Here is a 24,617-nt window from a genome sequence, read left to right on the forward strand (position 1 = left end):
AATAAAACTTTTTTCCATAATGAGTAATTGCACTAAAAAGTTAATGTGCAAGCCTGTGATCCAAGCACTCAGGTGGATCTAATGAGTTCAAAGCCAGCCTGGTCTTCAGAGAGAGTTCCAGGACTGCCAGGGCTATGACACAGAGAAACCCTGTCTCGAAAAAAACTAAAAAAAAAAAGGGGGGGGGAGGCATGGAGAGATAACTCAGTGGTTAAGAGCACTGTCTGCTCTTCCAAAGGCCCTTCATTAAATTCCCAGCATCCACATGGCAGCTCACAACTGTTCCAAGGAATATGACACCCTCACATCAAAGCATATAAAATAAAATTAAATTAACTTTTAAAAATTAAAAAAATAAAAAAGACAGGAGGGCTAGAGAAATGGCATAGCAGTTAAGAGCACTTGTTACTCTTTTTTTATTATTATTATTAAAAAACATCCGTTTGCTAAACAGAATTCTCAACAGAAGAATATCGAATGACTGAGAAACACTTAAAGAAATGCCCAAAATCCCTAGTTATCAGGGAAATGCAACTGCAAAAAACCCCCAAAACATCCATTTACTTACTGGAAGGGATCAAAGTAGGAAAGGCAATAACTGTATTTTTTTTTCTCATATGGTCTTCTTGAGTACCATTAACTCAAATGAAAAGAAAATGGGCTTAGCATATCAGTTAAGATATTATCAATTTTGAAAGACCTTAGTATCAAATCAAACCAAGTCTGCCTCAACAAATTACAATCAAGATAACGAAAACTTTGCCTGTAAGTCTGTAGCCAGATTCTGAACTTGCAAGACACTCTTCAGAAAGGCTGGAATGTAAACTGTTGAGTTCATTCTGGATATCATCGATGTCCTTATCATCATCTCCAGTGTCATCAAACTGAATTTCATCACCGTCTGCAGGACCAAACGTATCCGTTCTATTGCTTTTAGCATGCTCTGGGAGCTCGCCATATGCCTTGAGACTTCTAGCTTCATCCACAGTGTATTTTAAGATGATGTTGGCTTTGTTATCCTAGTAGTCTTGGAGGCCCACCAATGTGACATCTGAGGTATTTAGCCAAACCTTTTTTCTCAGTTCCCCTCTGATGTGGCATAGCCTCTTTTCACCATCGAAACACATTGCTTCTTTTTTGTTTGTTTGTTTGTTTTTGTTTCTGTTTTGTTTTTTAGAGACAAAGTTTCTCTGAGTAGCCTTGACTTTCCTGGACTCGCTTTATAGACCAGGCTGGCCTTGAACTCACAGCGATCCGCCTGCCCCCCCCCCCTCCTGAGTGCTGGGATTAAAGGCATGCGCCACCACACCCAGCTGCACTTATTATTCATGAGAACCTGCGTTCAGTTCCCTGCGTGACCAGTTCCAGAATAAATAAATGCAAAAAAATTAAAAAATAGGGGGCTGGAGAGATGGCTCAGAGGTTAAGAGCACTGACTATTCTTCCAGAGGACTTGAGTTCAACTCCCAGCAACTAAACGGCAACTCATAACCATCTTTAATGTGATTTGATGCTCTCTTCTGGCCTGCAGGTGTACATGCAGATAGAGCATTGTATACACAATAAATAAATAAATAAATCTTTTTTAAAATGAAAAATAATTTAAAAAATAAAGTATAAGGGCTAGGAAGATGGCTCAGCAGGTAAAAGCCTGAAAAAAATGAGTTTGGATGAGCTGGGCATGGTAACCCACCACACCTATAGTCCGAGTACTTGGTGAAGTCTAGGCCTCTGAAAAGGGTATTGCCCAAGAGATTCCATGCTCCTTGGTCTGCACAGTTGGCCATATCCACGGCTGTCTTTTGCACATGGCTGGTCATATCTCTCCAAGAAAGAGTGAGAGAGAAATAATCAAATTATGTCATATTTGCTTTAGATGAGGAACCCAAGAAAGCAAAACTCACTTCCCTGTTATGTCTTGGAATGATGTTCTTTTAGCTTCCAAACAGCAGCAACAGCAACAACAAACGCTTTGCTTTTAAGAACCTGATCAATTCAACACTTAAAACCTTGTGTCTTCTCATCCCTCACGGCTTATAAAGTATGATACATATTATCCCCAAGAGCAATCCAGTTTTATTTGGTTTTAATGATTGCTTATTTTCCCCCACAAAAAGTACTAACATTTTTCAGTTAAATCAAGACTCACAAAAAAAAAATCAATGCTGTTTCTTTCCCTTTTAAGAGAGGAAAGGATTTCTCCAAATTCTATTGGAAAAAAGTAACAGCAGCAAACATCTCCCTCCCTCTGCCCCCTCATTAGGACACAGGCAGCTCAAACTGGTCTAGCTGGCTATTTCTAACTTAGGCACCTCTGTCTGCAGTCAAGCAGCTGCCCACATTAGTCCAGATCTGGGTTCAGCCAAACCAGAACCCAGTTCTCTAAGAAGAACTCAACATTATCAAACTCAAGAGTTCATGTTTCCTTCTTTTCCTCACTTCAAAAACATCTTATGGCAGCTGATTGTGGTGGTGCATGCTTTTAAACCTAGCAGTCCAGAGGCAGGGGCATGACCACCACTGCCTGACAAGAATTCTTTGAAATATAATAGTGGAACATAAACTTGTATGTAAACATATTGTGAATACGTATGTGCATTCATGTACGCATGCATGTTTTTATGTATGCTGAACCTTTCTTCCCTTCCTCCCTCCCTCCCTCTCTTTCCCTCCCTCCCTCCCTCTCTCTCTGTCTCTGTCTCTGTCTCTCTCTCTCTCTCTCTCTCTCTCTCTCTCTCTCTCTCTCTCTCTTTCTTTCTTTCTTGACAGATTTTCTCTGTGTAGCCCTGGCAGCCTTAGAACTAGCTTTATAGACCAGACTGGCCTCGAACTCAGAGATCTGCCTGCTTTTGCCTCCTGAGTGCAGGGATTAAAGGCATGTACTGCCAAACCAGGCTACTTGGAGGCAATCTGACTGACGGCTTTACCCTAGAAGATATTTACTGCACCAACTTGCAGGAGACAAGGTTCATGTTAGAGTTGCTGAGAAATGTTCTCATGTGCTCAATTTATTTATTGATTCTTAAAAATTTCCCCCTACTTGCACAACTTTTTCAAAACCCCAAATGCTTGGCGATAACTTATCAGGGAACATATTGAATCTGTTACAAGGTGGTTGTCATGTGAGTGCCCTGGCACCTTAAGGAGATCTCAGTGTCTGTACTCAACAGTCTGCAGGTCAATTACTCCAGGAAGGGTGCTGTGGGAAAAACAGAACATGATCTCTCTCAAAACGCCAGCATGCAGGGAACACCTTCATCATTTCCTGCCTGGCTGGTGGGCAGCTGATTCGTGTGGTCCATGCTACTTTTGACTAGCCAAGCATGTCTTCTGTTTTACTGCTGACGTCTGTGCTCAGGGAAGGGAAACCTTTGGGCCCTTCTTTCAGAACTCTGAAACTTGATTCAGAAAGATGTCTTCCCTGCTTGAGTGCCTGAGAATCTAGCGACAGAAAAATCCCTGAAGTCACTGGCCACAGATTCAGATAAAGGGCAAGCAAGATGTCTCAGCAGGCAACAGACACAAGCTTTATAACCCCAATGCAATGCCTGCAATCCACAGCAGAAGGACCGATCAGACTCCCACAAGCTGTTTGTTCTCTGACCCTGTACCTGTGCTGTGGCGTGCGATTGATCTGTCTAGGCTGGCTGGTTAATGGGCTCTGGTGATCTGCTTGTCTCCTTGCCTTTCCATTGCTGGAGTTATAGACGCCTGCAGAGGCTGGTGGGTTTTATTGGGGCACTGAGTGTTGGAAGTCAAATCCTCCTGCAACAGACACTTCACCAGCCGAGCCTCCTCCCGTTTTCAGGTTAGTTTTGATTTTGGTTTTGGTGGAGATTTGGTGGTTGTTTATTTAACAGTGTTTTGTTTTGTTTTGTTTTGTTTTTGAGACAGAGTCATGCCATGCAGCCCAGGTCGGCCTTGAATTCTTCATCCACCTGATTCAGCCGGAATCCCCCGGAATCAAGCTGCATTGAGCCAGCAGTAGGGCACAGCTCCAGGATCTCTATGGCCTCCACAAGGTAGCCCTCCAGTACAAAGTGCTCTACAGGGATGCAAACGCCTTCATCCTCCTTAGTGGCCAGATGACGGGCAACCTCTTTCCCTGCTTCTGGTACTGCTCAGATTGCAGACAGGAGCTTACAGCTCCAGGGGCTTAGTCCTCAGAGGGGAGCATGGCTGTACACAGGAAAGCAGGGTGCTGGAGAAGTAGCTGAGAATTCTACATCTGGACCCCAGTAGACAGCAGGGAGAAAGAGACTCAGGGTTTGGAATGAACTTTTTGAAACTTCAAAGCCCACCCCCAGTGACACGTTTCCTCTATTTTTTATTTTTCAAGACAGGGTCTCTCTGTAGCCTTGGCTGTCCTAGACTCACTTTGTAGACCAGGCTGGCCTTGAACTCACAGAGATCTGCCTGCCTCTACCTCCCAAGAGCTGGTTTTAAAGGCGTGTGCCACCATGCCTGGCCAGTCTGAGAATTTTTATGCCACCCTAACTGTATAGGTATATAAAACATGCATAGATCAAACATTTACTGATTAAAAAAACATAAAGAAATATGTCTTAAAATATTTTTTGGATCAGGCGGTGGTGGTGCACACCTTTAATCCTAGCACTTGGGAAGGCAGAGGCAGGTGGATCTTTGTTTTGTTTTGTTTTTTGAGACAAGATTTCACTGCGTTGCCTTAGCTGTCTTGGACTCCCTTTGTAGACCAGGCTGGCCTCGAACTCACAGTGATCCACCTGCTTCTGCCTCCTAAATGCTGGGATTAAAGGTGTGTGCCACCCCGCCCCTCAACCCTGTTTAGGTGGATCTTTGTGAGTTGGAGGCCAGCCTGGTCTACAAAGTGAGTCCAGGACAGCCAGGGGAATAACACAGAGAAACCCTGTCTCGAAAAACCAAAATGATGATGATAATCAGAGCTGGCTTACAGTTCAGAGGTTTAGCCCATCATTGTCATGGTGGGAAGCATGGCGGCATGCAGACAGACATGGTGCTGGAGAGGGAGCTGAGAGTTCTACATGTGTATCTGCAGGCAGCAGAAAGAGAGACATTGAGTTTGGCTTAAGCATTTGAAACTTCAAAGCCCACCTCCAGTGACACACTTCCTCCAATAAAGCCACCCCTACTCCAACAAGGCCACACCCCTTCATAGTGACACTTCCTATGAGCCTATGGGACCAATTTCTTTTCTTTTCTTTTCTTTTCTTTTCTTTTCTTTTCTTTTCTTTTCTTTGAGACAGGGTTCTCTGGGTAGCCTTGGCTGTCCTGGACTAGCACCACCTTGCTCCAGCTTATATTAAATTTTTTACATTACATAAATTACATAAACATTTATATGTATGGGTGTCTTGCCTGTGTGTGTCTGAACACCAAATGCATGCATGTCAAAAAGGCCAGAAAAGGACATCAGATCCCTTGGAATCTGGCTCAAAGAAGGCTTTGAGCCAATATGTGGATGCTGAGCCCAAAACTTGGGTGCTCTGGAGGAACAGCCAGAGCTCCTAGCCACTGACCCATAAATTTAGATCCTTTTATTACATTTATTTATTTATTTACTTAGTGTGTCTGTGCTAGGTGGGAGCGGGGTGCATGCTAAGGCGCACAGGTAGAAGTCAGAGGACAACTCAGGTAGATTTGGGTTGGGATTAGGGCAGAATTTCCAACATTTTCTAAAATGACAATAAACATTCTTCTGACAATTTTTTTGCTAAATATTAGGGCAATTCAGCATTCTTAGTATGGATGGTTATGAACTCAAAATACCAGCCAACTGTGAAAAATCTGGTTCTCCGTCCCTTAATACCAAATAGTTAGCTATGATTTCATTCTTTATAAGAAAAGATACTTTACTGCGCAGAGAACTGCCTGTGTTTCTGTTTATTTGTGGTATTGATGGTTTAATCTAGGGCTCCCTGAATCATATCACTAGACGTTTGTTGTTGTTGTTATTGATACAGTGTCTTTCTTTCTTTCTTTCTTTCTTTCTTTCTTTCTTTCTTTCTTTTCTGAGACAGGGTTTCTCTGTGTAGTCTTGGCTGTCCTGGACTCACTTTGTAGACCAGGCTGGCCTCAAACCCACAACGATCCACCTGCCTTTGCCTCCTGAGTGCTGGGATTAATGACGTGTGCCACTATGCCCATCTGGTTTTTGTTTTTGTTTGTTTTTCCAGGCAGGGTTTCTCTGTGTATACTTGGCTGTCCTGGACTCACTTTGTAGACCAGGCTGGCCTTGAACTCGCAGAGATCTGCCTGCCTCTGCCTCTGGAGTGCTGGGATTAAAGGCATATGCCACCGTGCCTGGCCTGCTTTTTTTTTTTTTTTTGTGTGTGTGTGTGTGTGTGGTTTTTTTTTTTTTTTTGGTTTTTCAAGACAGAGTCTCTCTGTGTAGCCTTGGCTGTCCTGGACTCACTTTGTAGACCAGGCTGGCCTTGAACTCACAGAGATCTGCCTGCCTCTGCCTCTGGAGTGCTGGGATTAAAGGCATATGCCACCGTGCCTGGCCTGCTTTTTTGTTTTTTCAAGACAAGGTTTTTTTGTGCAACCCTGGCTGTCCTGGACTTCATGTGCCCCTGCCTCCATAAGTGCTGGGATCACAGGCGTGTGCCACCACGCTCGCCTCCAAAAATAAGTTACACGGGATGAAAGGCACCTTATCGTCCTTGCTCATGAGTGTAACATCGCATAAGCTATCACCTGGCAGAAGGAATAGCTTTTTTCTAAAAGCAGCTAGGGATCCACTCCAGAGAAATTTGCCCTGAGGGCCTTGAATTACTATCTAATGCGACTCTGGCAAAACTGACAAGATAACGTTCCACCTCAGTGGAAAGGAGCCCAGGAATCTGGTCCTGTTACATTTTAAACCTTTGGAAACTTGAAGTTAAACTTTATTTCGTGTGTGTGTGATAATTAGACATTACTCATTGTAGAGAGTCCGTGTTATAAGAAATAAAACAGAACGATCAGGAGTTCTCTTTATGATACTTTCCCTGGAGGCAATCATCTTGCACAACCAGAGTGGACTATTAGAACCAGAGTGTGGAAATTGATCTAGTCAGGATACGGAAGAGTCTGTGGAGACCTTTAAAACAAGTACATCACCTTAGGAAGCAACTAGCCCATTCTTGAAGAGCAGAAAACTTTCCTTTACATTCCACATTTTCTTTTTTCTTTCTTTCTTTTTTCTTTTTTCTTTCTTTCTTTTTTTTTTTTTTTTTTTGTTGTTATTGTTGTTGTTGTTTGAGACCGGGTTTCTCTGTATAGCCTTGGGTGTCCTGGACTCACTTTGTAGACCAGGCTGGCCTTGAACTCACAGCGATCTACCTGTCTCTGCCTCCCAAGTGCTGGGATTAAAGGGGTCTACCACCACACCCAGCTACAGTGCACATTTTCTAAGTGTGGACTTAGAAGATACATCCCAGCAAGGTGATTTCACAATGACCAAGAGGCAGCTAGCAGGGTTGCAGGAAATATTTTCTTAACCGTTCTTTCCTTTGATTTCCTTAGGAGTCCCAGGCAATTGATAACCCGTTGTAAATTAACCCAAAAGCACCCAGCTTTGAAAGCCGAGCTGGGGCCTGGGCAGTAGTGATCCACTCCTTTAAGCCCAGCACTCGGGAGGCAGAGACAGGCAGATTCCTGGTCTGTAGACCAGCCTGCCTGGTCTACAGAGAAAGGTCCAGGACAGACAGGAATACAAAGGAAAACCCTGCCTCAAAAAACAAACAGACTGACAGACAGACAAAAAAACAGAAAGAAAGTGGACTTGGGCGTGATTCTACTCCAGGATTTACAGCTCACAAACCACACTGTTGAGCGAGCCTCCTACAGCACGTAGAAAAGTGTATTCCAAGAGACACTGATTTTTCCCACCTCTACTTTAAAGAGTTCCATGTAAAGAATTCTTGGAGGTTCAAAAATGGCCTGAATGTATTTGTTTCTCTGTGGCCAGCTTAGATATTACTCTCTTAATTTAAATAAAGATTTTGTGAATGGCTGAGCAGGTTAAATTTGGAACCAACTACAAGTTGCCCTCTGACCTTCACATCACACGCACACACACACACACACGCATGCACGTACGCACGCACGCACGAGTGTGCAAGCATGCACTCAGGCAAACTATTATAATACTTGTTGTTTTTTGTTTTTCTTGAGACAGAGTATCTATATGTATTCCTGGCTGTTCTGGGACTCATTACATAGACCAGGCTGGCCCTGAATTCAGAGATCCTCCTGCTCCTGCCCCCTAAGTGCTGGGGTTAAAGGCCATGTGTTGCCACCTCCAGCCTGTAATCATCATCATCATCATCATCATCATCATCATCATCATCATCATCATCATCACAACAACAACAGTAAATACCATTTTATATTATTGCAAGATATTTGATCACACAGTAACCCCTGAGATTGTATTTTTTACAGGAAAAAACTGTTTTTAATTGTGCTGTTCTCGGACACTAAGGAGGAAGGTTTGCTGGGTGCTTTCTCTGCCTCTGTGAGCTAGCAGGCACCTGGCTTCCAAGTCTTTATTGATAAAAATCAAACTATTGGGATTTTGTTTAAAATAACAATATAATAAATAATAATAAATACAATAGTAATTCTTTTATTTATTTATTTATTTTTTGAGCTGCGTTTCTCTGTGTAGTCCTCGCTGTCCTGAAATTTGGTACATAGACCAGGCTATGTAGACCACACCTGATCTGACATGCATCCCTACCCCTGGCCATAATTATTATTTTAGGGTTAGGTTTCCTTTAGTATAGTCAAGTTATCGGTGGGATTCTTTTGTTTTTGTTTATTTTTTGAGATGGGGTCCTGTCATGCTGGATTGCCTAAACTCAAACTCATATATAGCCCAAGTTGGCCTTGAACTAATGGCAATCCTCCTGCCTTAGCCTCTCAAGTGCTGGGATTGCAGGAGTGGGCCAACATCCATGGTTTTGTCAGTGTTTTACTGCAACCTTTGAGAGTTCTGTAGGTTGTTTTGGACAAAAGTGCCCAGAGTCTTAGGCAAATATCTGAGGAAACAGAAAAAAACAGGGAGAGCCCCTTCCCCTAAGGATAAATTAGTCATAGTAAAAAAAAATTATAAAACGGGGGCTGGAGAGATGGCTCAGAGGTTAAGAGCACAGATTGTTCCTCCAGAGCTCCTGAGTTCAATTCCCAGCAACCACATGGTGGTTCCCAACCATCTATAATATGATCTGATGCCCTCTTCTGGCCTACATGTGTGCAAGCAGGCAGAGCACTGTATTCATAATAAATAAAAAAATATTTTTTAAAAATTATAAAACCTTCTAACTAGACTCTTCCCCACCCCCCCCAAACAGGGTTTCTCTGTGTAGCCTCGGCTATCCTGGACTCGCTTTGTAAACCAGACTGGCCTCAAACTCACGGTGATCCGCCGGACTCTGCCTCTTGAGTGCTGGGATTAAAGGCGTGCACCACCACACCCGGCTTCTAACTAGACTCTTAATGAACCCAAAAGGGAAATCTCCTCTGCCATCTGGAGAGGACATAAGAAAGCATAAGGAAATGATGATACATAGAGAAGTAGATAAGGCAGGACTGGCAAACTGCATACGTGGTCCTCCCTGGACAATGAGAGAAGCTTTTGGTAGGTGCAAATGCTCATTAAACATCTGAGTGCGTTTGTGATTCATTGTTTCTGTGGTTGGTGTCTGAAGATAAAGTTTCTTTCCTAAAATGACACTTTGCATCCTGGGACACATGAAAAGGAAGACGTGTCAGTGTGGAAAGGATCATCTAAGCCTCCTCGTCCTTTCATGGAGGTTTTCTCAAGTTAGCAGTGCTCTCTCTGTTTCAGCCCCTGATGTCCCACACATTTGGGGAAGTTTTCTGAGCTTCCTCTGACTGTGCTGCAGGTGTCCAGAGAGCAGAGAGGAACTGGGGAGCTGGTGTGACTTTCCAGTTCCTGGGGTCTTAGGGAGAGGTAACCAGCCTGGCAAGGCTCTCTCTTGATTACCTCTAGCATGGAGTTCAGGCTCTCCCATCAAAAGAATTTCAACTTCACACAACAAGGGAATTCAACAACTATCCGGGGAATGGGAAGGGGATAAAACCAGTTGAAGTTCAACTTTTCAGTCCCCACATAACCCAAATACTTTAAAACAAACCAAAACAAACAAACAAACCAATCTCAGCAGCAATGAAATGCAGAGGGGAAAAAAATTAAGGACATCCAGACTGAAGAGAGATAGCCAAAAGATAAGAGGGAAGGGGCGGGGGGGGGGGCAAAATAATTGGCAAGGAGGGGCTGGAGAGATGGCTCAGCATTTGAAAACTGCTGCTCTTGCAGAACACTGGAGGTGGGCTCACAACACCAATATCAAACACACACACACACACACACACACACACACACACACACACACACACACACACCCCTGTAGGTAGGTAGGTATTTGAGGGGGTTTCTCTCTCGTGGGAATCCAGGCTAGCTTCAAGCTTATTCTATAGTAACTGATGACCTTGAATTCCTGTACTCTTGCCCCACCTCTCAAGTGCTAGGATTACAGGCATGAGCTGCTTTTTCTAATTACTCTTGCAGTAATTGTAACAGTAACATAAGGAGCTTTTCTTTTGGACCACCAGTTGAGTTCCACTTTGTTCTCCAGAAATACAATACTAGTTATGTATCCTTCTGTTTCTATAACTACAGTGCATCTTTTAACATCTTTAACATTATATACATGATATTATACTGTACATTCTTGCTTCTCCCCTCCCTACCCCCCCCCCCCAAGACAGGGCTTCTTTGTGTAGCCTTGGCTGGCCTCATAAACCAGGCTGGCCTCTAACTCACAGAGATCCACCTGGCTCTGCCTCCTCAAGTGCATCACAGGCATACGCTACTGAGCCTGGCTTTGCCATTTTTTTTTCTCACATCACATTTTTGTTTTGTTTTGTTTTGTTTTGAGACAAGGTCTTACTCAGTGGCCCAGGCTGGCCTGAACTTGAAGTAATATTCCTGCTTCTGCCTCCCAAGTGCTGGGATTATAAGCCACTATGTCTAGGCTTTTTGGAAGTTCTTTTTACATCTTCCTCTCACTCATTTAGTAGTCAACTTAAAATAGTTTAAAAAAAAAAAAAAGTCAGACAGCCATACATAGAGACCAGACGCCAACTCCTTCAGCTAGTACCTTTATTGTGTGTGTTTTGTTGTTGTTGTTGTTGTTTGTTTTATTGTTGTTGTTGCTGACAGGGTCTCCTGGAGTGCCAGCTGGATGACCATGAACTCCTGATCCTCTTTACCTCTATCACAAGAGTGCTAGGATTACAGGCCTACACCACCAAGTCCCATTGCATTCAGTGCTGATGGATGACCCCATGGCTTAATGGATGCTAGGCAAGCACGCTACTAGGCTACACCCCCAACTTGCCAGTACTTTAAAAAACAATACACACACAATAGCTATTTATTGGACAGTCACTGGAAAGGGGAAAAAAAGAAACCCATTCAGCATTGTCCTTACAATGCCCTCCAGCTTCTCTTCTGTTCAGTTTGATTTTTATAAAACACGCCTAACCACTTTTTCAGTATACTTGTAACCTGAATGCAAAACCAAGTATTATCCCAATGTGGTAGTGCATGCTTGGTGTGGCTCCCACATAGGCTCAGATGTCCCAATCCTGGTCCACAGTCAGTGGTGATGGTGAAGTAGGTTTAGGAGGCGTGGCCTTGCTAGAGGAAGTACATGACTAAGGCGGGTTTTGAGGTTTAAAGCCACAGGCGATTGATTCCCAGTTCACTCTCTCCGCTTTGTGCTTTGCAGTTCCAGGTGTGAATCCTCCACTTCTGCTCCAACCGCTGTGGGGGCTACTTGCTGCTTTGCGTTCCCACCACGACGGGCTTCTAACCCTCTCTAATGGTGAGCGCAAATAAATTCTAATTCTGTAAGTTGCTTTGGTCATGGTGTTTTATCACAGCAATAGAAAAGTAACGAATGCACCTGTAATACCATCACTTTGAAGAAAGAGGAGGATTAAGAGTTCACGCTCACCCTAAGTTGCAGAGTTCAAAACTAGCCTGGGCTACTTGAGAGCCTGTCTAAAAAAAAAAAAAAAAAAAAAGCCGGGCATGGTGGCGCAACCCTTCAATCCCTAGCACTCTGAAGGGAGAGGCAGGTGCATCTCTATGAGTTCGAGCCAGCCTGGTCTGGTCTACAAAAAATGAATCCAGGACAGCCAAGGCCACACAGAGAAACCCTGTCTCGAAAAACCAAACCAAACCAAACCAAACCAAAACCAAACGAACATCCCCCTCCAATCAGCGACCCAAATCAGCCGTTCATTTTTGTTATCGCTTAAGCCAATCAAAATTTCATTCAAGTATTTACTAGAATTAATAGATGACAGGATTTCAAACCGGGAACCAAGCCCTTTGTTCACTAAACCAACCTGTTTTCCGCTGTACTGAACCACATCCCAGGTCTCCAGGATTTGCTTCATCTTTCTTAGGTCCTGCACAGGGTCCACTATTTTGGCTGCCTTGGGCTATTTCTCATTTTATAAGAGTCTTGACTCTTGAAAAGATCTGAGTCCAACTATCTCACCCTGACCCTTTGATAACCTTTCCATCTATCCAGTCTAGTAAATTCTGGGGCTTCCCAAACAGACTTCCCCAGGGATCTCCACTATCTGGATTTCTACTGATGGCCTGTGAATCTGGACTTGGGAGTTTAAGGAAATAGCCTCTACTCACTAGACCCATTCAGAGGGATAGGTGTTCATTTTCCCACCAAAGGGGGCGCTGGACAAGATGGGCAGGCTGCCAGCTTCCTTCTCTCTAACATAGGCGGCGCTCCCCGGGCAGAACGTGACGTCATATATGTGCGTCGGGGCGGGATGAGCTTGACGCCATCTTCGGGCGCCCGGCTTGGGGGGGGGCCCGCTGGGTGTGGGGCGGCTCCGGGGCCGGGGATGGCGGCGGCCGCGGTGGCGGCGGCTCCGGGACGAGCGGGAGGAGTGCAGGGAGCTCCGTGAGATGGGCCGGTGAGTGTCGCCTGGAGTGGTGGCTGCTGGACTGGCCTGAGGCCAAGCAGGCCTGGGTTCAGAGCTGCGGTGGAAGGGCCCCCTTGAAGTCCGTTGCCTCATCGGGGCCGAGGGCCCCCCAAACAGTGGGCAGAGTGAGCGAAGGAGGCCATGCCTAGCTTTCTATATGCTGCTTTCCCGCCTGGCCCGGAAGGCGTCTTCAGGCCCTGATACCCCGGCGGTGTTGTCCCCGCGGGCCAGGATGTCCGAGTTTTCAGGGCGGGAAGGGGCCCCCAAACAAGGAAGCGTCGCCAGCGGGGCCTGGACTCAGCCCGATGTCCAGACCCCCGACTCTCTAAACGTAGAATCCCCAAGTTCAGGCCTTACTCTTGTCGGAACAAGGATTGAGGGATCATCCAAAGCCAACACCCCATGTCTCTCAACCAGGCTGCTTCCTTTTTATGGGGCGCACCTCTTTCTCTCAGTGAATTTGGGTCTTCCTAAGTGTGCAGTTTCTTGAATCCGTTACATGCGTGAAGAGGAGCTGCGTTCTCGGCAGGCTCTGTTGGCAAGTCTCTGGAATGGGTCCCTTGCCCCTGAGCTCACAGTTGGGTTCACAAGTTGTGTCATTTCCCATGAGAAATTCTCCAAAAGCTGCTCCATACACCCACACCCAGGTTTCAGATTCTGAAATGTTTTGCCTTCTGGGAACGTGGCGCGCAGGCTTGGCTCTCTTTTTTGGGGGGTGGGTGTTAGACTTTTTGCCTCTTCACGTTCTTTCATTATCTTGTGTTTGCTAACTCTCCAGAGACAGGTTTTCTTAGCTGTCTTAGCTACAGAGGGCAAGCATCGTTTGGGGAATTAAGAAAATGAAAGGAAGATGAGTGCTTTCAATTAAACTCTTAATGAAGAATGAATGCATGGCTTGTACCCACATTGTGATTTGTTTGTGGGATTAGAAATTAGTTTTTCCACATTTCCATCTTTTGTGTACTCTTGAGCCATGCCAGTCTTGGGTAAATGTTGCTTTCAGTTGGATCGAGCTTGCAATAGTGTGTGTGACTTTGACAGAATAGGCAGGAGTTTCTCAGTACTAGTCAATTCTGCTAACTCTGTGCTCAGTTGTTAAGACTTTGTTTGTCCTGTTTTTTGTTGTTTTCCTTTGAGTCTTATGGAGCCCAGGCTGACTTCTGACTTGCTCTATACTTGAATGTTGTTGATGCTGACCTTGAATTTAGGATCCTCTTCTTTCTATTTGAGAAGTAGAAGGATTACAAGTGTACCCCACCTTGTCCAATCTGTGTGGTGCTGGGGATTAGTAGGGCTTGGTGCATCCCAGGCAGGCACTTTACCAACTGGGCTGTATCCGGAACCTTGAAAGGCCATGTTTTTTATTATTGATGTTTCTGGCAAGTGTTGCTTCAGATATTAGTAGCTTAGTAATAATTTTGCTCCCCATTGTTAGCTACATAGAATCAAAGTGGTATTTTCTTTCACAGATCATTCAGTACTTAGTGTGAAGTTGTCATGTAGAAAATTTCACACATGGGCGCACACACACACACACACACTCAGAAGCCCTTTTAATTTTACTTAGAAATTCTGTTAGTATGGCTTTCACTTTGAGTAACTCCCTCTTGACCTCTTTTTCTGTCCCAGAAACATAAATAATTGTTCCTTTTCCGCTAGTGCCACCTATCTTACTTAAATAATCTCTACATTTGTGATTCATAGGCCCTCAATAAAGGTGAAACTCCCTGCTTCTCATTGTTCACATGCAAACAGTATTAAGTCTTCCATTTTTATTTGTGCATTTAAACAAAATGTGGGTTGGAAGTGAGTTTAGTCATTGGGAAATAGGGTAGAGAATGAAGAATATGATGATACAGACACCATTGAAATTTGACACATGGAATTTCCAGGAATATTTTACAGAAATTAAAAGCATAAGAGATTTTTTTCCCTTTTTTGTTTGTTTGTTGTTGATTTGTTTTTAATTTGTGTTGAGGCGAGAGGCCAGCTTTCAGGAGTTCCTCTCTGCAGCTTGGGTGCCAGGGATGGGACTCACATCATTAGGATCTGCAGCAGATGCATTTATCTGCTGAGCCATCTCACTAGCCGCAGACTTTTTCTTCCCTTCAGTTTCCTGGGTACTGTGGGTAAATTTCATATTACCTCTTGAGTTGCGATTGAAGCAAGAACTCATGGGCATTAGTGGAGTTTTTTGGTAGCTTTGGAATTACCTTTCATGATAATCCTGGGGAAGATCAGAGACGCCTGCTTACTTGGTCCTTCTGTCTTCTAGGCTTCCAAGCCAGAGGAGAGGACACTTATCACAGCCACTCAGGAGCACCACCAGAAGCTCAGGTAATAGACACACTTTGGATTCCTTGTTGCAGAAAAAAAGTCTGGCATGTGACAGTGGAAAAACAGAACTCAGCCTGATTGGAAAGACTATTGTCAAAGTGCATATGTATTGCAGTGTTCATGGGAAAAAGATCTTTTTTATTGTTGTTCTTGTTGTTCATGTAGCCCAGACTTTGATTCATTATGTAGCTAAGGGTGACCTGAAACTTCTCAACTCTTCCCTCTACCTCCCAAGTGCTGGGATTATATGCATGTGCCATCACAGCGGCTCTAAAAGATGCTTTTTGACAGTGGGTAAAAGTGATTCAGAAGCTGGGTGTGGTGGCATAACCCTGTAATCCCAGCACTCGGCCTCCGGCAGATCTCTGTGAGTTCAAGGCCAGCCTGGTCTACAGAACAAATTTCAGGACAGCTAGAGCTACACAGAGAAACCCTGTCTGGGCAGGGGAGCAAGGGGGGCAAGCAATTACAGAAATTGAAAATAAGAGAAAGGGAGAGAAAACGTTCTTCTGACTCCTATAGTCCTGAAATAGTAAGTGAACACGTGTGGAGCAGTGGAACCAGAAGATTACAAAGTAACATCCACAGCAGATCTGCAGTGGATGCAGTGGATGTGGTGGATGGGGCCACTGGCAGAAGAAACACGAAAAAAGAAGGCAAGTTGGAGGTGATCAATGAGAAGAAAAGATGACTTTCAGACCAGAAAATAAGAAATCGTGTGTGAGGCCAGACTTGTTTGGTTGGTCTTCAGAGAGGGTGAAGGAGAAACAAGCTGTAGAACAAACAAGCCGGGTGTGGTGACGCAGGCCTGTGATCCCAGCACTCGGGAGCAAGGCAGGCGGATCACTGTGTTCGAGGCCAGCCTGTTCTACAAATCAAATCCAGGACAGTCAAGGACAGAGAAACCCTGTCTCAGAAAAACAAAAACGAAAACATACCAAAACAGAAACAATAAACAAACAAGAAAGAAAGGAAAACAAGCTAATATAACCATTCTTCTCCTGAGATCCAAATGGGTATGTAAAGTTTCTTGGAACAACAGTAACAACGAAAATACTGCATTTCATAATACGTTTAGGGAGCAAGGTTTAATAATAATAGAGACAAGCAAACCTCAGCACTAAATAACATGAATTTAGCCAGTCTTGGGGTTAGAAGTGATGGGAGAAGGTGAGATCATAACCCAAATTAAGCTGGGCACAGGATGGAAGAATGAGGTCATAGATTCAGGGAAAGAAGACGGCACATTCGACTTTGACAGCAAAAGGAGAGATTTAGGAAAGAGCTAGCAGCAAAGACGTGTGTTCAAAGCCCCACTCCAGGGAGGAGACTGCGAAGAGTTAAGGGCCTCGTGAAAACCCTGACGAACCCCGAGGTTGTAGTGAATAGACTACGGGCCTTCAGGTTATTTACGTATCTTGCCTGTTCGTCCTTGTAGCTCTTAGTGGATTTTCTTGACTACTTTTTTCCTTGTCTTGAGCTAACAAGTAAGGAGACAGACTTCTTTTTTCAGCACTCTCCTTTCTTTCTTCTTTCTTCTTGGGTACAATTCTTGATATTTTCTTTGACCTGATACCCTAGGTTACTTTTCTTTGCCTCTGGTTTATTCCCCAGCAGATGTGGGCACCCCAGCCAGCAGCAGAGAAGGTGCAGGGAAGCCACAGAGAAGTCCCTTCTGATGCCCGAAGGAGCAAGCAAACCCCATCCAGGCTCCAGGAACATCACAAAGCAATATGAAACCTGTTCATGAGAGGAGTCAGGAATGCCTTCCACCAAAGAAACGAGACCTCCCTGTGACCAGCGAGGATATGGGGAGAACTACCAGCTGCTCCACCAACCACACACCCTCCAGTGACGCCTCTGAATGGTCCAGAGGGGTTTTGGTGGCTGGTCAGAGCCAGACAGGAGCCAGAGTCAGCCTTGGGGGTGACGGAACTGAGGCCATCACTGGTCTGACAGTAGATCAGTATGGCATGCTGTATAAGGTGGCTGTGCCACCTGCTACCTTCTCACCAACTGGCCTCCCCTCTGTTGTGAACATGAGCCCCTTACCCACCACGTTTAATGTAGCGTCTTCACTGATTCAGCACCCAGGAATCCACTATCCCCCAGTCCACTATGCTCAGCTCCCATCCACCTCACTGCAGTTTATTGGGTCTCCTTACAGCCTTCCTTATGCCGTGCCACCTAACTTCCTACCCAGTCCTCTCCTTTCTCCTCCTGCCAACCTTGCCACCACTCCCCTTCCACACTTTGTGCCATATGCCTCGCTCCTAGCCGAAGAAGCTACCCCTCCTCCGCAGGCTGCATCCCCAGCCCAGTCCTTTAACAAATCCTCTACTGCCACCTCCCCACCCGGCCAGTTGCCGCATCACTCGAATACTCAACCACTGGATCTTGCTCCAGGCCGGATGCCCGTTTATTATCAAATGTCTAGGCTACCTGCTGGATATACCTTGCATGAAACTCCAGCAGCAGGTGCCAGCCCCGTTCTTACCCCTCAGGAGGGCCAGTCTGCTCTGGAAGCAGCTGCTGCCAATGGACAGAGACATCGAGAGCGAAACGTAAGACGAGAAAGTGAAGCCCTTGACTCCACCAGCGGCAAGGGTGAGAGCCAGGGACTGGTGCCGGTGGTAGAATGTGTGGTGGACGGACAGTTGTTTTCAGGTTCTCAGACTCCACGAGTGGAGGTGGCAGCGCCAGCACACCGAGGGACCCCAGACACTGACCTTGAGGTCCAGCGTGTAGTTGGCGCTTTAGCTTCTCAGGACTATCGTGTGGTGGCAGCTCAGAGGAAAGATGAATCCAGCCCTCTTAACCTATCCCATCATACCCTTGACCACCAGGGTGAGGGACGAGGGTCAGCCAGAAATCCTGCAGAACTGGTGGAGAAGAGTCAGGCCCGTGTGTTCTACCCTCAGTCCCATCAGGAACCAGTAAAACACAGACCTTTACCCAAAGCAATGGTTGTAGCCAATGGCAACCTGGTGCCCACTGGAACTGACCCTAGCCTGTTGCCTGTGGGCTCGGAGATCCTGGTGGCATCAAGTCTGGACATGCAGGCCAGAGCCACCTTCCCAGACAAGGAGCCAACGCCACCTCCTGTCACCTCCTCCCACTTGCCCTCCCATTTCATGAAAGGCGCCATTATTCAGCTGGCGACAGGGGAGCTGAAGCGGGTGGAGGACCTCCAAACCCAGGATTTTGTGCGCAGTGCCGAAGTAAGTGGGGGGCTGAAGATCGACTCCAGCACAGTCGTGGACATTCAGGAGAGCCAGTGGCCTGGATTTGTCATGCTGCATTTCATGGTTGGTGAACAGCAGAGCAAAGTGAGCATTGAGGTGCCCCCCGAGCACCCCTTTTTTGTATATGGCCAGGGTTGGTCCTCCTGCAGCCCTGGGCGGACTGCACAACTCTTCTCTCTGCCCTGCCATCGGTTACAGGTGGGAGATGTCTGCATCTCTATCAGTTTACAGAGCTTGAACAGTAACTCAGTTTCTCAGGCCAGCTGTGCTCCCCCAGGCCAGCTGAGTATACCCCGAGAAAGGCCTGAGAGGACGGTCTTGGGGCCCAGAGACCTATGTGACAGCGAGGGGAAGAACCAGCCTTCAGGAGAGGGATCCCAGCCTGAGCCTGGTGCTCAGGCGTGCTGGCCAGCCCCAAGCTTCCAAAGATACAGCATGCAAGGGGAGGAGACACGGGCTGCGCTGCTGCGTCCCTCTTTCATTCCACAGGAGGTAAAGCTGTCCATTGAAGGGCGTTCTAATGCAGGAAAATGAGCCTCCTTCCCAGCCCAGAACTGGGGCTTCATCCCTAGGGGTGAGCCTCACCGTGAGCAGTCAGAGAATTTGCACATGCCAGGCAGAGAATGGCTCTCTTGGCAGTGAGATTCGGGGGAATAGGAGGCATGAGGTCAGCCTCCCAAAGCAGGATCTGTTGCTCGTTACCCCGTGGCATCCTTTCAGGATGGCCCTAGAGGGTGCTGAGATGAGGAAGAGCAGGCTTGGAGCAAGAGAGGGTGGGAGTGCACATAGGATAAGAAACATTCCAAAATCAGGGCCTCCCTGGTTTTCCCTACTTATCCCTGGCTCCTTCAAGGGAAAGTACAGGCTTTGGGAGCAGGTGGCAGAGGGAGGGAGCAAAGAGAGCCAAAAATGATCCACAGCTTATAGTAGCAGTCAAACTGTTTTCTTTCTTTTTTCCTTTTCTCCCCGCCCCTTTGGTGGGAGGGCAGGAGGCCCAGTGGTTGAAAATAAGAGGGTTCCCACCCAGAACTCTTCTTGTAAGAGACGTGCACTTTAAAGGGTGATTTTGTTACAGAAGTTTATGGCTGGGTTTGGGGTGGGGGAGCACCATGATCTACAGAACTCTGCTTGATCCTTCGCTTCTGCCCGATGCCATGTCACCTCACCATTCCTCTTTAAGGCTTTCTAGCAGTTTAGGGGCCAGAAGAGAGAGAGAGAGAGAGAAGCCCCTCTAGGATTGAGAAGGAGGGACTGCCTTGCTAGGAACCCAGTCAGGGGTCTTTGGGGAGAAGACTTGACTGCTAGATGATGACCTTGAGGCAAGGTGTTTGGAAGGTGGCTAACCGAAACCCCACTCAACATGGAGGCCCGCTTTGACCTTCCACTGAGTCTCTAGTAGTAACTTTGGAAAGACCTGGAGGACCTTTCCCCCTAGGCACCTACACTCCTCCATTGTCTGTCTATGTTGTGCCTAAGTGCCTGCGCTGCCCCCCACCCTCTGCTGCCCTGACCTCTGTCTGCATGGTGTCTTGACCTGGGCCTTGCGTGTGGCTTCACTGCCTTTGTCCACTAAGACCTCTAGTATTTGGTGTATAAGGGTCTCTGCTTTCCCTGTCAGCTATAATTTTTATATTTGGAAACTCAAAATCATGTCCTCTTCTATTGGCAGCAATATAGTGGAGAAGCAAGAAGGAAACCAAGCCCTAGCTGGGCAGTTCCCGTTCCAGTGGTTTTACTTGGCCTCCTCCCACCTCTTAGCATTTCAGCCTCTCCCAGCTGTGCCCTCCTACCATCAGCTCTGGAAGTCTAGGATAGTCCTTGTAACATCATAGCTAGATGTTTCCTTATGTGGCGGTGGATGCTTCTACAAAGAGTATTTTCTTTTTTTGTTTGTTTGTATGTTTTTCTTTTTTTGTTTTTGAGACAGGGTTTCTCTCTGTGTAGCTTTGGCTGTCCTGGACTCACTTTGTAGACCAGGCTGGCCTCGAACTCACAGCGATCCACCTGCCTCTGCCTCCCAAGTGCTGGGATTAAAGGCGTGCGCCACCACCGCCCAGTTTACAAAGAGTATTTTCCATCTCAGTTATATTTGCTGCCATCTGTCTTATGCCCACATTTCCCCTACAACTTGTAGTGTTAGCTCAAGCTGTAGGATTCACTGGGTATTAGGATTTAGGCTCCGCCCCCCCCCCAACTTTCAGGTGGTTGAGTATTTGGTGGGGACAGGTTTTTCTTTCTTATTTTTTTAAAGGGGGAAGTTGGTTCATTGGACTCTTGAAGGCAACTCAGGGTACTGTCTACCCAGCTCTCTAGGAAGACTTCTCCCAGGGTATGATTGTGGCATTTCCTTCATAGATAGACTTGGACCAGGCAAGCCTGGCCTGTCATCGGGAGTCCCACACTTCTGAGGTATGAGCAAAACTTAAGGCAAGTCTTGTGATAGCTCTTTCACTTCCTCCCCAGCTGCCAAATGGGGATAAATAATCTTACCTACCTCCTGGGGGGAGGGGAAGTTCTGAGAATGGAGTCATTCTTAGTGTTCAGGTGCTAAAGGTTGTTCTCTTTGGGAACAGAGTGACAGAAACTGGCTAGTTTGCTACACGCTCTACATTCTGTCTCTTACCTTGAGAGCAGATACCAGTCAGCGAGCTTTCAGGGGGACATTCAAAGGAAGCTGCTTGACTTGACTGCGAGTCTCTGGTCTATGTCAGAATCAAGCATCAACCTTGTGCTGCATTGGCGATCATGTCCTTCCCCTTCTCCTGCCCCCGTTCTCTGATTGCTGCTTCTCTGGCTTGTTTCCTACAGTGGGGGCCTGTGGGTTTGAGTCTTGAATTCTCTCAGATGAGAGCCTTGGGAGAAGGCCTCATCTCTTGACTGTTTCATGAGCAACTCATTCCTCGGGGTTATTGCATGCATGGCTTTCCCACATGCCCCACTCCTCAGAAGGTTCATCATGGGAATTTAGCGACGTGCACTGTGGATGCTCAAGAGTGTCTCCTTGGTGTACCACTGAGCTGCTTCCTCATGGGCAAACACATACTGGCTAGTAGTTGAAGTTAGGTCACTCTGCACTCGGGCTACGTGTAGCTTTCCAGCCTGGAAATGCTTGCTGAATCCTGGAAAAGGAAATTACGGAGACCCTCCACAAATTGGGCACCAACCTTTCTGCTGTGGTTCTTTTCTATCCCTGTCTGGTAAAGTAATAACAGCACTCCTTTGCTGTGGTGCCATGCTGAGAGCTACCTTTCCGGAAGTGTGCTCCCTAGAAAAGAAGCTCTGTGCTCTCATGCTTGTTAGAGCTCATAGTGCTTACTGTATGTAAGAGACACCAGTGGCTTTTAGGGTGAACATTTAAGTGGTAAGTTGTCAGCTTTTAGGGACTGGGCAGTTGACAGAGAGCAGCCAGTTCCTAGCTAATGACAGTACATCCCCAGAACTTGGAGCAAGAACTGCTTTCTGAAACCGAACAGGAGTATCCATGCCAATTTAGAAGAAGGGGAACTTGGTGAAGGATAATTAGCAACCTAAGATTGAGATCATCCTTATCCAGACGGGGAGTGGGGAAGGGGCTTGGGCCCAGAGTTGAGAGCTTATGCTGGAGAAGAGCTAAATTGACCCCTCTACACTAATGGTCCCGTTTGGTCTTAACACTGTGGCCTTTGTTTGCTCTGCTGCTTTGCCACTGCTCTTGTCAGCCCACTGTCCTACCTGTTGCCCATTATAGCGCCTGTCCTTCATGTCTTTGGCCACGTAGCTTAAGCTTAGGCTTCTTGTCTGTTCTTACCTGCGTTCTGTCAGTGTTGCTGCGGAGCACAGTCATGTTGAGTAGGGAAGGTCTGAATGTGCTAGATCGGAAAGGACTGGCTTAAGTGCTCTAAATTTGCCTGCCTTTGAGAGATAAACAAGCAGGTCCTACTAGAGATTTTCCCCTCTTCTTTATGGTACTTTATATCCTGTTTCAGAACAAGTGGGCTCTAGCCAGCGTCCCAGTGCCACTACTCTAGCCCCAGATTCTGGGGTTGAGAATGTTTGAAGTTGGGTATCATAGGCATTTTAAGAGAGCAGGATGGTAGCATAATTTAAACCTGCATTGAGTAGGCATGTTGAAGAGTTGAGTGGTCACAGTGGCGTGAGCTGAAGATGGACACTGGGAAAGGCTCAGGCCTTTGGAGTAAAGATGACCAGATGAATTGAATTGGCCATGGGAGATTAGGCCACAGTCTTAGAAGCAAGCAGGACAGAGGCCAGGTTTTAGAGATGTGTTGACTTCCTAGGACTAAGTTTACTAAACTACACTGAACCTATTGTACTTTCTAGATCGGAAACATTGTACACTACGGTTGAAGAGCTGAATTCTACTATGGATGGATGTTAGCCCTTGCTTGGAAGCCTTCACCTTCTAGCTTTCCCAAGGCAGGAAAGGTCTCCCACATTATGCAATAATAAAATAAGCATCTGGGTCTTTGCAGCTGTCAGTTGTTTTTTTCAACTCTAGGATCCATCTTTGGTAAGGTCTGGGCCTAGGATGACACTGGCCCTTGATGTAGAGTTGCCTGCATTCTCTCCTTACCTGCAGACTATGCACCGTTCCTGGGGCAGAGGGAGAGGTGGTGTGGCTTGCCCTGCTGAGCCTCCTCAGCAGGAATAATAGTAATAAATGCACTTTCACACTAAAGGTTTCTTTGTTAGTTCTCCTGGTAAGCCTAGATCTTTCCCTAGTAGATTGCAAACTCAACAGTCTGTATGATCCCAAAGCCATTCCACTGCAAACGCCTGGCAGTAATGATGGCCCCAGACTGGGTTCCTGCCTGCAGTGTGTGGCGGTAACCCATGTGCCTTTACCTAATGTCAGACTTGCGTTTAGTCTGTCTTTATGTTAGGGGGTTTTAGGTACTTCAAGAGAACTGGTAACCCAGTGGTTTTATGCCCACCCACCCCCTGCCAGGGACTTTGCGTCTAGTTGTAAATGGTGAGGGTTGGTGAGCTGCTGGTATTGCTGAAGGCAGGGTAGACCCCCTCATTGCTTCATAGTGCACTCACTGAGTTGGATTGGGAAGAGACTGTACTCATGGCTAACTTGAAGTATTAAAATATGGCTGTCCTCTACACACTTCCTAGTCATACAGGATCCCTGTAGCCAAAACAGTCTATGTTCCAGCTGCAGAGAGCAGACAGCTCTCAGCTCGCACAGCACCTTAGGGGAGGGGAGAATGTATGGATAGGTAATGGGGTGGAGGAAGGATGGGGGTTTTGTCATCCAGGTGGCTTTAGGGTCCTAAGCAGAGAAGGATGGCACTGGGGAGGTCTGGATGGATCTGGTTTGTGTAGGAGTTCCTGTAGATAAATTACTGATCCCCCAACCATTATCCCCAGTATGTAATGGCTGAATTAATATGTAATCAACTGCATTGTATCTAAAGCCTTAGAACTAGTCAGGTGCTCCTCCCACCCAGTACCATTTCTTACCCTCTAATCCTACCTGATCTTTAACAAAGCATTAATAATTCTAAGGATAATCTCTATTTTGTTGTGCTTTTTTGTAACTGTTTTAAATAAATCAATTTGTACTGTATATTTGTACTTTTGTGAGATCCTTTTTGCTGTTTTACCATTTTAAGTCTCTGTACTTGGCTACACACAGATTGTATTTTTATTGTTAATGCTCTTCTTATGGATACCTGCATTTAACTTGTGGACTATGTAAACACAATATATATCAATATCTATATATCTATATATCGATCTATATAAACTACTAGCTTTTCCTTTTGGTGTTTGCGCCTTTTTCCTTATCAGTTTGATGAGTGGCCATTGGGTAGGAGCACTTGGAGTAAAGATGGTGTGGGTCATTGGTAAACTTGGCAAATGGTGGGAGCTACCTGAATATTAATCTGCTCCCACTGGTATGGATTTCAGAGTCTTGGAAATCTACCTGTGGACCAAGGTCATCAATCACTAGAACCCATAGACGTCTTAACTGCTGGCTTTTCCACGTGG

At 46.0% G+C, this 24,617-nt stretch overlaps 1 protein-coding gene across 5 annotated transcripts; it reads left to right on the forward strand.

Moving 5' to 3' along the window:
* The first annotated feature begins 12,880 nt into the window (after positions 1 to 12,880).
* On the forward strand, positions 12,881 to 24,385 carry ATXN1L (ataxin 1 like). Of its 5 annotated transcripts, none has more exons than XM_084755813.1 (4): positions 12,881 to 13,026; positions 15,311 to 15,372; positions 16,990 to 19,109; positions 20,869 to 24,385. In XM_084755813.1, exons 3-4 carry the CDS (start codon positions 17,106 to 17,108, stop codon positions 20,893 to 20,895), a joined length of 2,031 nt encoding a protein of 676 aa, XP_084611939.1. In that variant the 5' UTR covers positions 12,881 to 13,026; positions 15,311 to 15,372; positions 16,990 to 17,105; the 3' UTR covers positions 20,896 to 24,385. The 5 variants fall into 5 exon arrangements, with proteins under 5 accessions (XP_084611939.1, XP_084611940.1, XP_084611941.1 ...); XM_084755814.1 differs by having other exon boundaries at positions 22,938 to 24,385; XM_084755815.1 differs by having other exon boundaries at positions 16,990 to 18,701; positions 22,938 to 24,385.
* Positions 24,386 to 24,617: the final 232 nt, after the last annotated feature.

The sequence above is a fragment of the Acomys minous genome (assembly GCF_964271855.1).
Source record: "Acomys minous genome assembly, chromosome: 14".
Lineage (NCBI taxonomy): Eukaryota > Metazoa > Chordata > Mammalia > Rodentia > Muridae > Acomys > Acomys minous.